The sequence below is a fragment of the Bufo bufo genome, chromosome 2 (genome assembly GCF_905171765.1).
Source record: "Bufo bufo chromosome 2, aBufBuf1.1, whole genome shotgun sequence".
Classification (NCBI taxonomy): domain Eukaryota; kingdom Metazoa; phylum Chordata; class Amphibia; order Anura; family Bufonidae; genus Bufo; species Bufo bufo.
The window spans coordinates 540,805,304-540,818,550 of NC_053390.1; the positions used below are offsets into that span (position 1 = coordinate 540,805,304).

Consider the following 13,247-nt stretch of genomic DNA (forward strand, 5'->3'; position numbering starts at 1 on the left):
GTTTATCTTGCTGATACCTAACTCACTTTGAACTTATTGCATTTACAAAATCAGGTTGTTAAAAGCTCTTAAAATTACATAAATATAACTTTAGATGCAACATGTGACAAATTACATTGTGTCATTATTTAAAATAATTTTCCTAGATTTCTCTGGATAGGTCATCAGTATCTGATCGGTGGGGGTCAACAAATACTAGGCAAAAATTCTAAAGCTTTGTGCGAAAAATTTTCATGTGGTCTTTGAAAACCAAAAGTGAATTGTAATAAGTGGAGAAATTGTATCTGTCCTTAATATTTTCTCTTGTTATTATCTAAATCTGATTTGGGCTTCAAAAACATAAAAAAGCCTAAACGTGTGGCAGCATCCTAGAGTCAAAGAATTAAAAGGGTAAGAAGCTGCTGGATGCTGCTAATGAAAAGCTCTTGATTAATTGATCATCAGCAAGTGTGACCACCTCTATAAAGGCAGAAGTTTTGGCATTCAGGTGTGTGTTAACACAATGCCAAGAGAAGCAATTGTTGCTGTCCATCTGGGAAGGCTTATATGTGTTATAGAGTAATTTCCATTGTTCTAGAGTGTGAAACATTCAAAAGTGGAAAATGTTCAGGGCAGCTGACAATCATCCCAGACGTGGATGTCCCAGAAATTCACCGCAAGATCAGACGGTGTAATGCTCAGAGAAATTGCAAAAACCCAAGAGCTACATTTAAGACTCTACAGGCCTCAATTAGCATGTTCAATGTTCCCTATGGCTTGTTTGGAAGGGTTGCCAGGAGAAAGACTCTTTTTTTCTAAAAAGAACATGGTAGCACAGCTTAATTTTGCAAAGTTTTATTTGAACAAACCACAAGACTTCTGGAACAATGTCCTTTGGACAGATGAGACCAAAGTGGAGATATGTATCTCCACATAATGCACATAGCCAAATTTGGTGAAAACCAAACATTCCATGGACCTGGGTACCTTTTAGTCATTGATTCAACCATGATCTTCTTCATACGCAAAAATATTGGAGTCAAATGTGATGCCATCTATCCAACAGCTAAAGATTAGCTGAAACTGGGTCATGCAATAGGACAATGATCCTGAACATACCAGCAAATCTACAACAGAATGACCAAAAAAGAAAATAATAAAGAAACAACTCAACCGAATTTAAATGGTATAGCGGGACCTTGAGAGAGCTGTGCATAAATGTCCACAGACCTCAATGACATGAAGCAATGTTGTAAAGAAGAGTGGGACTCCAGAACAATGTAAGATTCTGATATTCATACAGAAAACAGTTACTTCAAGCTATTGCTACTAAAATAAAGGTAGTTCTACAAGCTGTTGACTTATAGAATGGCTTTTCCATTTTAGCTTCATTTTTGGTAATAAATAAGGACACACTGTAAATTATCATGTGCGGTTGTTCATCTGAGGTTGTATTTTCTTATCTTTAAGGCCTTCAAAGTACCAGATATTTTTTATTATGTCCTGATATACAAAACCATATCATTGAAACAGAGTGTATTTAGTTTTTTTCATGACTGTACATTGCATTACGTTTCTTACATTAAAGCTCAAATAAATCATTGCTGGGACTGTCAGCACTTGCATATAATGTGGCGGTGTGGTAAATTTTAATTAAGATAACATTCTACGGCAACCACAAAAAGTGTTGGGGTACTTGTTTTTCTGATATTCAGATTTCTTAAAGCGTACCTGCCATTCTATTTGTATTTGTGTAATGTCTAGGGGCAGTGATACTAACCATTTTTGTAATATACTTTAATTACTGAAATCATGAGTTTCTATCAGAAAAATAGCTCTAAAGTAGTCTATTTTGAGCCTTAGCAACACCCTCCTGTCTTCTGTTTACATAACAGTGGAGACCTGCTCAGCATTGACTGTTTTATTTAAATAAATACAGAGGAGCATTGCAAAGGCTCAAAGTGGACCACTTTACAGCTATTTTTCTAATATAAATGTATGATTTCAGTAATTAAAGTATATTACAAAAATGGTCAGTGTCACTGCCCCTACACATTACAAAAATAAAAGTAAAATGGCAATTACACTTCTACTATAAATCTGTATACTCTTCTGGAGCACTGTAGGGCCCTGGAGTATCCCAATAGTTAATAGCACGCACTCTATAAAATCCAGACACTGTGGAATTTTCTGAAAAAACAAAAGGAAAAGACAAAAACTGTTAGTTACATGATCTTGACACTTTAAACTTACTATACCAAAGGTCTGCCTCTGTTTTGCTATACAGATGACTGTAGCATATATTTTCCTATAATCAGACATTTAGATTGCAGTGTTCATCCATTACCTTGGGGTACATTGAATGGCATTTTCCGGTTTGTATCAACAACCTTTAAATGTAGTTTGTCACCAGCAACCTTCCTATTCAACTATTTGCAATGATGCATAGCTGTAATTCACCTGACTGAAGTGATTTTTCTTTTGTTGATCTGAGGATTCGCTCCTAATTTATGGTACTTTTTCCTAACAAGCATATTAGGCATTTGGGGCAATGGGGGCATCACCCTTGATCTCAGCACACCCAAGCTCCACTCCTTTCTGTGCTCAGCACCTCCCTCACTGACTTTCCACTGCCTGGCACTGTCAATCAACACTGCAATGAGAGCAATGGTGACGCCCTTGTTGCAGCAAACACCTAATTTGCATATTAGGAAAAGATTATCATTACTCTGGAACACAGCCTCAGATCAACAAAAGAAAAACAGCACTTAAATCAGGTGAACTGCAGCTATTGTATGCATCTATGCAAATTGTTGGATAGGAAGGTCGCTGGTGACAGACTCCCTTTAAAGGGAACCAGTCACATTAAACATTGTCCCTGAGCAGCAGGCTGCATGTTATAGAGCAGGAGGAGCTGAGCAGATTGATATACAGTCAGGCACATAAATATTGGGACAGCGACACAATTCTAAAATTTTTGGCTCTATACACCACCACAATGGATTTGAAAGGAAACGAACAAGATGTGCTTTAACTGCAGACTGTCAGCTTTAATTTGAGGGTATTTACATCTAAATCAGGTGAACGGTGTAGGAATTACAACAGTTTGCATATGTGCCTCCCACTTGTTAAGGGACCTAAAGTAATGGGACAGAATAATAATCATAAATCAAACTTTCACTTTTTAATACTTGGTTGCAAATCCTTTGCAGTCAATTACAGCCTGAAGTCTGGAACGCATAGACATCTCCAGACGCTGGGTTTCATCCCTGGTGATGCTTTGCCAGGCCTCTACTGCAACTGTCTTCAGTTCCTGCTTGTTCTTGAGGCACGTTCCCTTCAGTTTTGTCTTCAGCAAGTGAAATGCATGCTCAATCGGATTCTGGTCAGTTGATTGACTTGGCCATTGCATAACATTCCACTTCTTTCCCTTAAAAAACTCTTTGGTTGCTTTTGCAGTATGCTTTGGGTCATTGTCCATCTGCACTGTGAAGCGCCGTCCAATGAGTTCTGAAGCATTTGGCTGAATATGAGCAGATAATATTGCCCAAAACACTTCAGAATTCATCCTGGTGCTTTTGTCAGCAGTCACATCATCAATAAATACAAGAGAACCTGTTCCATTGGCAGCCATACATGCCCCCGCCATGGCAAACTCTAATCTGGCCTTCCTGTTTTTGAGTTTCACCAGTGGTTTACATCTTGTGGTGAACCCTCTGTATTCACTCTGGTGAAGTCTTCTCTTGATTGTTGACTTTGACACACATACACCTACCTCCTGGAGAGTGTTCTTGATCTGGCCAACTATTGTGAAGGGTGTTTTCTTCACCAGGGAAAGAATTCTTCGGTCATCCACCACAGTTGTTTTCCGTGGTCTTCCGGGTCTTTTGGTTTTGCTGAGCTCACTGGTGCGTTCCTTCTTTTTAGGAATGTTCCAAACAGTTGTTTTGGCCACACCTAATGTTTTTTTCTATCTCTCTGATGGGTTTGTTTTGTATTTTTAGCCTAATGATGGCTTGCTTCACTGATAGTGACAGCTCTTTGGATCTCATCTTGAGAGTTGACAGCAACAGATTCCAAATGCAAATAGCACACTTGAAATGAACTCTGGACCTTTTATCTGCTCATTGTAATTGGGATAATGAGGGAGTAACACACACCTGGCCATGGAACAGCTGAGAAGCCAATTGTCCCATTACTTTAGGTCCCTTAACAAGTGGGAGGCACATATGCAAACTGTTGTAATTCCTACACCGTTCACCTGATTTTGATGTAAATACCCCCAAATTAAAGCTGACAGTCTGCAGTTAGAGCACATCTTGTTCGTTTCATTTCAAATCCATTGTGGTGGTGTATAGAGCCAAAAATGTTAGAATTGTGTCGATGTCCCAATATTTATGGACCTGACTGTATAGTGGTATGGGAAAAGATTCAGTATAACTTGTATTTTATACATTTATATCCTTGCTCATTCTGTGCTTTGAAGTCAAGCAGGTGGCCCTATCAGTGATTGACAGCCTTCCCTTTATGGCTGTGTATATAGAGATAGCTGTCAATCACTGATAGGACCGCCTCCTGGACTTCAAATCTTAGAATGAGCAGGAATATAAATTACAAGTTATATAGTTGTATGGGAAAAGATTCAGTATATCAGTCTGCTCAGCACACTTGCTCTATAACATGCTGCCTGCAGGTTATTTTGCATTTTCCTGGTGACAGGTTCCCTTTAAAATAATAATTTATAAATTTAGCTGTGATTTTGTAATGTATTTCTATTAGCTTTATGGCTCCTATCTTCTGTTCTTGGCTGTGGTCACATGACCATATCCGTGCAACTCTTTCTTATTTCCTGTGATGTTATGTCCATGGGTGTGTCAAAGCAGCAACAGATGCAGTGATAGGGGAGTGTCTATGTAACTAGCTGGGTGGGAGGAGCTATAAACTATCTGGATGTTGTTAGAGGCGGTGCTGGAGCCATGGCAGAGAAAGGAGACGTGCATCATGGGTTTGGTTGGACAGAGCAACAGGAAGTGCTACATACAGGATGTAAATAAACCAGAGTTATTTGTCTACATGGTGAAAATGGGTCAGGAGAGTCCAAGTTGAAAAAGAATCGGGAAGATGCACACGAGGTGAGCAACTACATGAGCATATCTGTTAAAAACCATGGTAACATCATCAACATATTCCACATCGCTGTGCAGAGATTACCATTCATATCGCTTCCTTTTCCCAAGTTTGCCCAAAATCTATTTTTGCTATTTTATCTATACACATTATAGCACTACAGAAGCCACTATTGGATTGAGAGAATACACCAGAGTACCAGAAGAAACCCACACAGGAAGAGCATACAAACTGCAGGTACGCATTCAATACATGCTTTAGAACAATTTGACAGGTCTACCGCATTACTGCTTTCCCAAAACTTTTCCAGACAATGCTATTCACTTCTTAATCTATGTATGAAATGAAGGTTATTGGTGTCACAAAATAAATTGTACCAAAACGTTCAGGTTACTTTTCAGAATAAGATGCTGCGTGTGTACATATGAGAGATATAGTGATATACTATATTTGACCACTAGATGACTTGTATCCAGCATGTTTAGCAGTTTTCCTCTCTGGAGGTTATATCTCAAATTTTTTGTGTTCCCTTAGCTAGTGGGTGGAGACTAGCTGCTTTGATGTCTCCCATATACAAAATGCAGAAAGCAGACAAAATTCTGCTCTCTTATCACTATCTTTCAGATACAGAGAATCAGAATTATATGGAGGCTATTGAAGTATTGAACAGTATTAATGTACACTGCCCGTCCCAAAAAAAAGTCGCCACCAAAAATATTTCGTTGGACCGCCTTTAGCTTTGATTACGGCACACATTCGCTGTGGCATTGTTTCGATAAGCTTCTACAATGTCACAAGATTTATTTCCATCCAGTGTTGCATTCATTTTTCACCAAGATCTTGCATTGATGATAGTAGAGTCTGACTGCTGCGCAAAGCCTTCTCCAGCACATCCCAAATATTCTCAATGGGGTTAAGGTCTGGACTCTGTGGTGGCCAATCCATGTGTGAAAATGATGTCTCATGCTCCCTGAACCACTCTTTCACAATTTGAGCCCAATGAATGCTGGCATTGTCATCTTGGAATATGCCCGTGCCATCAGGGAAGAAAAAATCCATTGATGGAATAACCTGGTCATTCAGTATGTTCAGGTAGTCAGCTGACCTCATTCTTGGAGCACATACTGTTGCTGAACCTAGACCTGACCAACTGCAGCAACCCCAGATCATAGCACTGCCCCCACAGGCTTGTACAGTAGGCACTAGGCATGATGGGTGCATCACTTCACCTGCCTCTCTTCTTACCCTGATGCGCCTATCACTCTGGAACAGGCTAAATATTGATTCATCAGACCACATGACCTTCTTCCATTGTTCCAGAGTCCAATCTTTATGCTCCCTAGCAAATTGAAGCCTTTTTCTCTGGTTTGCCTCACTGATTAGTGGTTTTCTTACGGCTACACAGCTGTTCAGTCCCAATCCCTTAAGTTCCCTTCGCATTGTGCGTGTGGAAATGCTCTTACTTTCACTATTAAACATAGCCCTGAGTTCTACTGTTGTTTTTCTTCGATTGGATTTCACCAAACGTTTAAGTGTTCGCCGATCATGATCATTCAAGATTTTTTCCCCGCCAAATTTCTTCCTCGAATACGATGGGTCCCTAATATCTTTACAGTTTTTAATAATGCGTTGGACAGTTCTTAACCCAATTTTATTAGTTTCTACAATCTCCTTAGATGTTTTCTCTGCTTGATGCATGCCAATGATTTGACCCTTCTCAAAACAGACTAACATCTTTTCCACGACCATGAAGATGTGTCTTTCGACATGGTTTTTTAAGAAATGAGAAGCCACTCATTGCACCAGTTGAGGTTAAATAACTTGTTGCCAGCTGAAAGATAATCGCCCATGCAGTAATTATCCAATAGGAGGCTCATAACTATTTGCTTAAATCCAGGTGGTGACTTTTTTTTTTGGACAGGCAGTGTAAATAACGCACTTGAAATGAAATAAAACACATATTATTAACTACTACAGCATGGCTGTGGGTGTGACTAGGACTCTATCTCACTCAGCAGCTCACTCTTTCTCCCTCTTCCCCTCTCTACAGACTTCTATGGGCAGCTGTAATCTTATCCTTAAAACGTACCTGAGTTTTCAAAAAAAGTTTGCATAATGGCTATGCTTCTTTGTCCAATCATAACTGTGAAGGGACTGGTGTTTAAAAAAAAACTGTTAAAGTTTCTTTCATCCATATTATTCACTGTTTCAGCTGCAAAACCAGATGCATTTCACTCAGAAGAAGTAGGTGTCTCCTTTCTATTGAATCTGCCAGTACTGTCTAGGAAGCTGAACTGTGAATATGTAGTCTCTGATCATTTGGAGTCCATTTTGTGTGTTATAAATATTATAACCTGGGAATGAACAGAAGACTGTTTGGCAATGTTTTTATTTGAATAGTTAAACTGTGTCCATGTTATCTAAGGACTGTTCGTACTTGAATAGTTAAACTGTGTCTGTGTAAGTCTACTTTCACACTCGTGTTTTGGCTTTCCATTTGGGAGATCCATTCAGGGCTCTCACAAGCAGTCCAAAACTGATCAGTTTGCATTCTAATGCATTCTGAATGGAAAAGGATTCGCTCAGAATGTATCAGTTTGCATCAGTTCTGTCTCCACTCCACTTTGGAGACGGACACCAAAACGTTGCTTGCAGCATTTTGGTGTCCATCTGATGAAACTGAGCCAAACGGATCCGCCCTGGCACACAATGTAAGTCAATGGGGATGGATCCGTTTTCAGACACAATCTGCCAAAGTTATCTTGGGATTCTGATTTATTGTGGATCTGGGAATTGGCCACTCAAAGGTCCCAACTAATAAGAGATAAACAAGTTATACACAGTGAGCCTTATAGATTGCATAAGCTGGTTACATTACATTAGGGGGTGAACCTCTTAAGTTAGAACAGTATAAAAGTTGGATCGTTACAGCAAGTCATTGAAGTTTGCCTATGAGGGAGACGTCCCTGTGTAGGAAAATTGGTGTTTTCCCAATCAAGTCTCAGACTGCTTTCACCGAAATGGACTTCCCAGCGGATGTGTCACTGTCAGATGATGTTAACTCAATTTGTGATGTAAGTACTTTCATTCTGGATGTAGTCAGAACTCTAGATGAAGTGTGAATGTAATTATGTAATTAGTAATTATGTGTTGTTTTATCTAAAACTTATTCTTTGAACGTCTTTGATTTTTTGTATTTAATTTACTAAAAGAAGGGCAAACATTTCCCTAATTATCACTATTGCCTTAAATTTACTTAGATATTTTACTATTCTTAAAGAGGTGTGTGAAGTCTCTCTTTAAAGAGTTAACTAAGTAGACTAAGCTAGTTCTGACATACCCATAACTTCCTCTCAGCCGTCTTCTGAGTCTGTTACTAGGGACAGATCTGGCCTGACAAGTTAGGTGGAAGTGAGACCCTAGTGACCATGACTTTATAGCTTGTTTTGATATGGTGGCAGGCAGACTTTTTTTTAAATGAAGTGATTTAGAAATGTGCTTGTTACATCATTCTTTATTAAGTGAAATTATGTGAACATAGTGACTCTTTAAGGGGGTTGTCTCATATTAGACATTGATGGCATATTGCTAGGATATGCCAAAAATTTAAGAAAGGTGAGTGTTCCACCTCTGGAACCCACTACTACCTCCAGAACGAGGCCTCAATGGGAGTTCCAAAAATAGCCGAGCGTCAGCTTGGCTACTTCTAGCAGTCCCATAGCAGTGAATGGAGAGCGGCCATGCTTGCCCACTGCTTACTCCATTTACCGCTGTGGGACTTCTGTATATAGCCAAACAAACTTGCTCTGCTATTTTGGGAACTTTCTTAGTCATGAATGGAGAGCGCGCATATGTGCATCCTTCACTATGGGAACCCCGTTCTACAGATAGAAGCAGGTCCCAGGGCTAGGACTCACACCTATCTGACATTGATGGCGTATCCTAGCAATATGCCAACAGTGTCTAAGATGGGACAACACATTTAAGTGAGCTGACAGTCCGCCTTGGTCTCTCAACACAAATTTAGCAGAGAATTCGGAGTGAATGTTAGTTTAGGAAGGAGGAGGAAAGAAGCATGATAAGTGGAGAAAGAGACATTTGTCTCTGATCAGATATATCACATAGTTTCTTATAGTCGCCTGTATTATCTATTTAAACAAAGTTTGTTGAAAGGTTAGAGACCATTTAATATTTCTGTATGCATTTTTAGTCACCAACCAAAGCTGCTATTTATCAGAGCAATCAAGTCTACTACTGTAAGTTCAGATACTGAATATAATACATTAATCTAGAATATTTAATTAGTTAAGTATTAACTGGGGGGTTAGTCACGGACGATAAGGAAAAGGCGGAGTTACTAAATGTTTTTTAGTTCTGTATATACAAAAGAAGAGAAAGGAACTGATATCTGTGGCGCCGGGGTTGTTAGTACATCCAGTAATATACTCAATTGACTAACTGTAGATATGGTCCAAAACCAGTTAAATAAGGTAAATATGAACAAGGATCCGGGTCCAGATGGATTACACCCAAGAGTGCTTAAAGAGCTCAGTTCAGTCATTGCTGTGACCCTGTTTATAAATTTTAAAGATTCTCTAGGTACTGGTACAGTGCCAAGTGATTGGCGCAAGGCAAACATGGTGCCCATATTCAAAAAAGGATCTAGGTCCTCCACAGGTAATTATAGACTAGTTAGTTTAACTTCTGTTGTGGGAAAAATGTTTGAAGGGACTATATACAGGAGTATGTGACTATAAATAATATTATAAGTGATAACCAGCATGGGTTTACCAAGGACAGAATTTGTCAGACTAACCTGATTTGTTTTTATGAGGAGGTGAGTAGTAGCCTGGACAGAGGGGCGGCTGTGGATGTAGTATTTCTGGATTTTGCAAAGGCTTTTGATACTGTCCCTCATAGACGTTTAATAGGTAAAGTAAGGTCTATAGACTTGGAAAGTATAGTTTGTAATTGGATTGAAAACTGGTTGAAGGACCGTGTCCAGAGAGTTGTGGTCAATGATTCCTATTCAGAATGGTCCCAGGTTATAAGTGGTGTACCCCAAGGTTCAGTGCTGGATACTCTATTATTTAATTTATTTATTAATATCGAGGACAGGATTAATAGGCCCATATCTATTTTTGCAGATGACACTAAGCTGTGTAGTACTGTGCAGTCTATGGGAGATGTTCATAAAATACAAGCTGATTTGGCATCAACTTGGCAAATGAGGTTCAATGTGGATAAATGTAAAGTTATGCATCTTGGTAGTAATAATCTCCGTGCTTCATATGTCCTAGGTGATGTAACACTGGGGGAGTCACTTGTAGAGAAGGATTTGGGTGTCATTGTAGATGGTAGTGGTAGATAAAAATAACAGCATACAATGTCAATCAGCTGCTTCTAAGGCTACCAGGATATTGTCATGCATTAAACGAGGCATGGACTCGCGGGGCAGGGATGTAATATTACCACTTTACAAAACGTTGGTGCTGCCTCATCTGGAATACACAGTCTAGTTCTGGGCACCAGTCCATAGAAAGTCCATAGAAAGGATACACTGCAGCTGGAAAAAGTACAGAGCATAGCGACTAAACTGATAAGAATAAAATGTATTTAGTCTTAAAAAGAGACGTCTAAGGGGGGACATGATTAAACTATACAAATATATAAATGGGCCACACAAAAAATAGGGTGAAAGACTGTTCCATGTGAAATGCCCTCAAAAGACAAGGTTGGCACTGCCTCTGACTGGGGAAGAAAAAGTTCAGTCTCCAGAAGCGACAAAGCTTCTTTACTGTAAGAACTGTGAATCTGTGGAATAGACTTCCTGAGGACGTGGTCACAACAGGAACAGTTTTAAAAAGGGTTTAGATGAATTCTTAAAAGTAAGGCTACTTTCACACTCGCGTTTGGTGCGGATCCGTCATGGATCTGCACAGACGAATCCGTTCAGATAATACAAACATCTGCATTCGTTCAGAACGGATCCGTTTGTATTATCTTTAACATGGCTAAGACGGATCCGTCTTGAACACCATTGAAAGTCAATGGAGGATGGATCTGTGTTCTATTGTGTAATAGAAAACGGATCTGTCTCCTTTGACTTACATTGTGTGTCAGGACGGATCCGTTTGGCTCAGTTTCGTTAGACAGACACCAAACGCTGCAAGCAGCATTTTGGTGTCGGCCTCCAAAGCGGAATGGAGACGGAACGGAGGCAAACTGATGCATTCTGAGCGGATCCTTTTCCATTCAGAATGCATGAGGGCAAAACTGATCCGTTTTGGACCGCTTGTGAGAGCCCTGAACGGATCTCACAAACAGAAAGCCAAAACGCGAGTGTGAAAGTAGCCTAAATGACATTAATACTTATGAAAATGTGTAGAAATCTGAGTCTCACTTCCTTCTGGGATTCATGTTCCCACCTATCCCTTGGTTGAACTTCATGGACTTATGTCTTTTTTCAACCGTATTAACTATGTAACTGTTAAATAGTTATATTGTACCCTATTATAAAGTCTGCTAACAACAATATATGGAACTATAAACAACCTAAAAAGACATACCGGGACTATAAGTGAATAAAGTAAAAAATATATTCTTTGTGTTTATTCTTCTAAAGTTTAAGCCATCGCACGAAAACTCTACTTCATATGTCTTCAAACATCTGTAAAAGAACCAAGAATAAAATAAGTGCAAAAAGTTATAATTTATCTTCTTTTACTATATATAAATATTAAATCATGCAATATATTAATAAAGTTAATAAAAAAGATTCTCTGATAATTTGAAATGTGTACATACCGTGTTACTACATATGCATCACTCCACACAACTGTTACTTGTCCTCTAAAAAGAGGAATAATATTAAGTCCAGTAACCTTAGAAGAAGAAAAATTGATTGGTTATACTTTAACACTTTTCTCTTATGCTTGTCTCCCTTCCCCCATACAGTACATGTCAACCTCTATCTATATATCTTATTAGGGCACATGGACGTCATAAAAGTAGGGTCTCACAATTGCAGTGGTAAAGTGATACTATGTAAAAATAGCAGAACACAACAGTAATGTGGTTTGGGTTCCTTATATGCGGTCTTACAGTTTGAGAATGTTGGATAGAAGGAAGGCTTGCACCATTGATTCAATGAAAATACTTCAAAACATTTTTCTTACAGACATGGTAAACTAGATAAAAAGGTAGTGTAAACAATCTTATGATATAAAGCTTGCTTGACCAAATGTTTTACTTTGAAAAAGGAACCCATATTTGGGGGGCAGGAACTGTTACTCTCACCTTTCCAGGAGGAGATTGAGGCTGTTCACATATATGAACAAGAAGCACTGAAGGAACTGAAAGTTCTACTTTCAGAACCATATCACCATCTTTAGGGAATGCAACGGGTCTTTTTATGACTGGATCCTTAAAACAAAGTAAAGAGACATAAGGAAGGACAAATGTATTCATAATATGTATCATACATCACAATCCATTAAAAGAAGTCTGTCAGCAGTTTTGACAATACAAAACTGACAACAGTGCTGGGAAGGGGGAGATCAGAAAAAAGATATGTACCGTATTTTTTGCCCTATAAGACGCACTCCCCCCCACCCCAAAAAAAAAGTGGAGGGGGGGGAATTGCAGTGCGTCTTATGGGGCGAATGCTGCAGTTTACACTGATACACCGCCGACCGCATGCTGCACAGTGCAGCCGGAGGGTGTATCAGCAGGGAGGGAGGAGGCAGGAGGCCGGCATCTGGTTAAGGAATGGCAGCGGGGCCCGATGCAGTCACTGTATTCTATTGCACCGGGCCCCGCTCACTGTAGTAATCTTATCGAAGTGTAGGCATTGTTTAACTATAGAATTAATCTTCATTCCAGCAGCCTGTACTACTGTACTTACTAACTTCCGTAGCAGGCAGGAGGCCGGGCTGGAGGGCAGTATTATCTTTAACATTGCCAAGACGGATCCGTCATGAACTCCATTAAAAGTCAATGGCGGACGGATCAGTTTTCTATTGTGGCAGAGAAAATGGATCCGTCCTCATTGAATTGCATTGGGGGTCATGCCGGATCTGTCTTGCTCTGCATCTCAGGGTGGAAAGCAAACTACAATATGTTGCGGTTTGCTCTCCGGT

The 13,247-nt window shown here is 39.5% G+C and overlaps 1 protein-coding gene across 1 annotated transcript in view; it reads right to left on the bottom strand.

Annotated features, from left to right (window-relative positions):
* Positions 1-1,957: 1,957 nt before the first annotated feature.
* Positions 1,958-13,247, bottom strand: part of IDUA (alpha-L-iduronidase) — a 249,301-nt gene continuing 238,011 nt past the window's right edge. Inside the window, exons 11-14 of the mRNA XM_040418033.1 lie at positions 12,406-12,531; positions 11,914-11,990; positions 11,676-11,776; positions 1,958-2,169 (exon numbers count right to left, since the gene is read on the bottom strand). Coding sequence (XP_040273967.1) covers positions 2,072-2,169; positions 11,676-11,776; positions 11,914-11,990; positions 12,406-12,531 — 402 coding nt within the window. The 3' untranslated portion in view covers positions 1,958-2,071. The remainder of the gene's footprint in view (positions 2,170-11,675; positions 11,777-11,913; positions 11,991-12,405; positions 12,532-13,247) is intronic.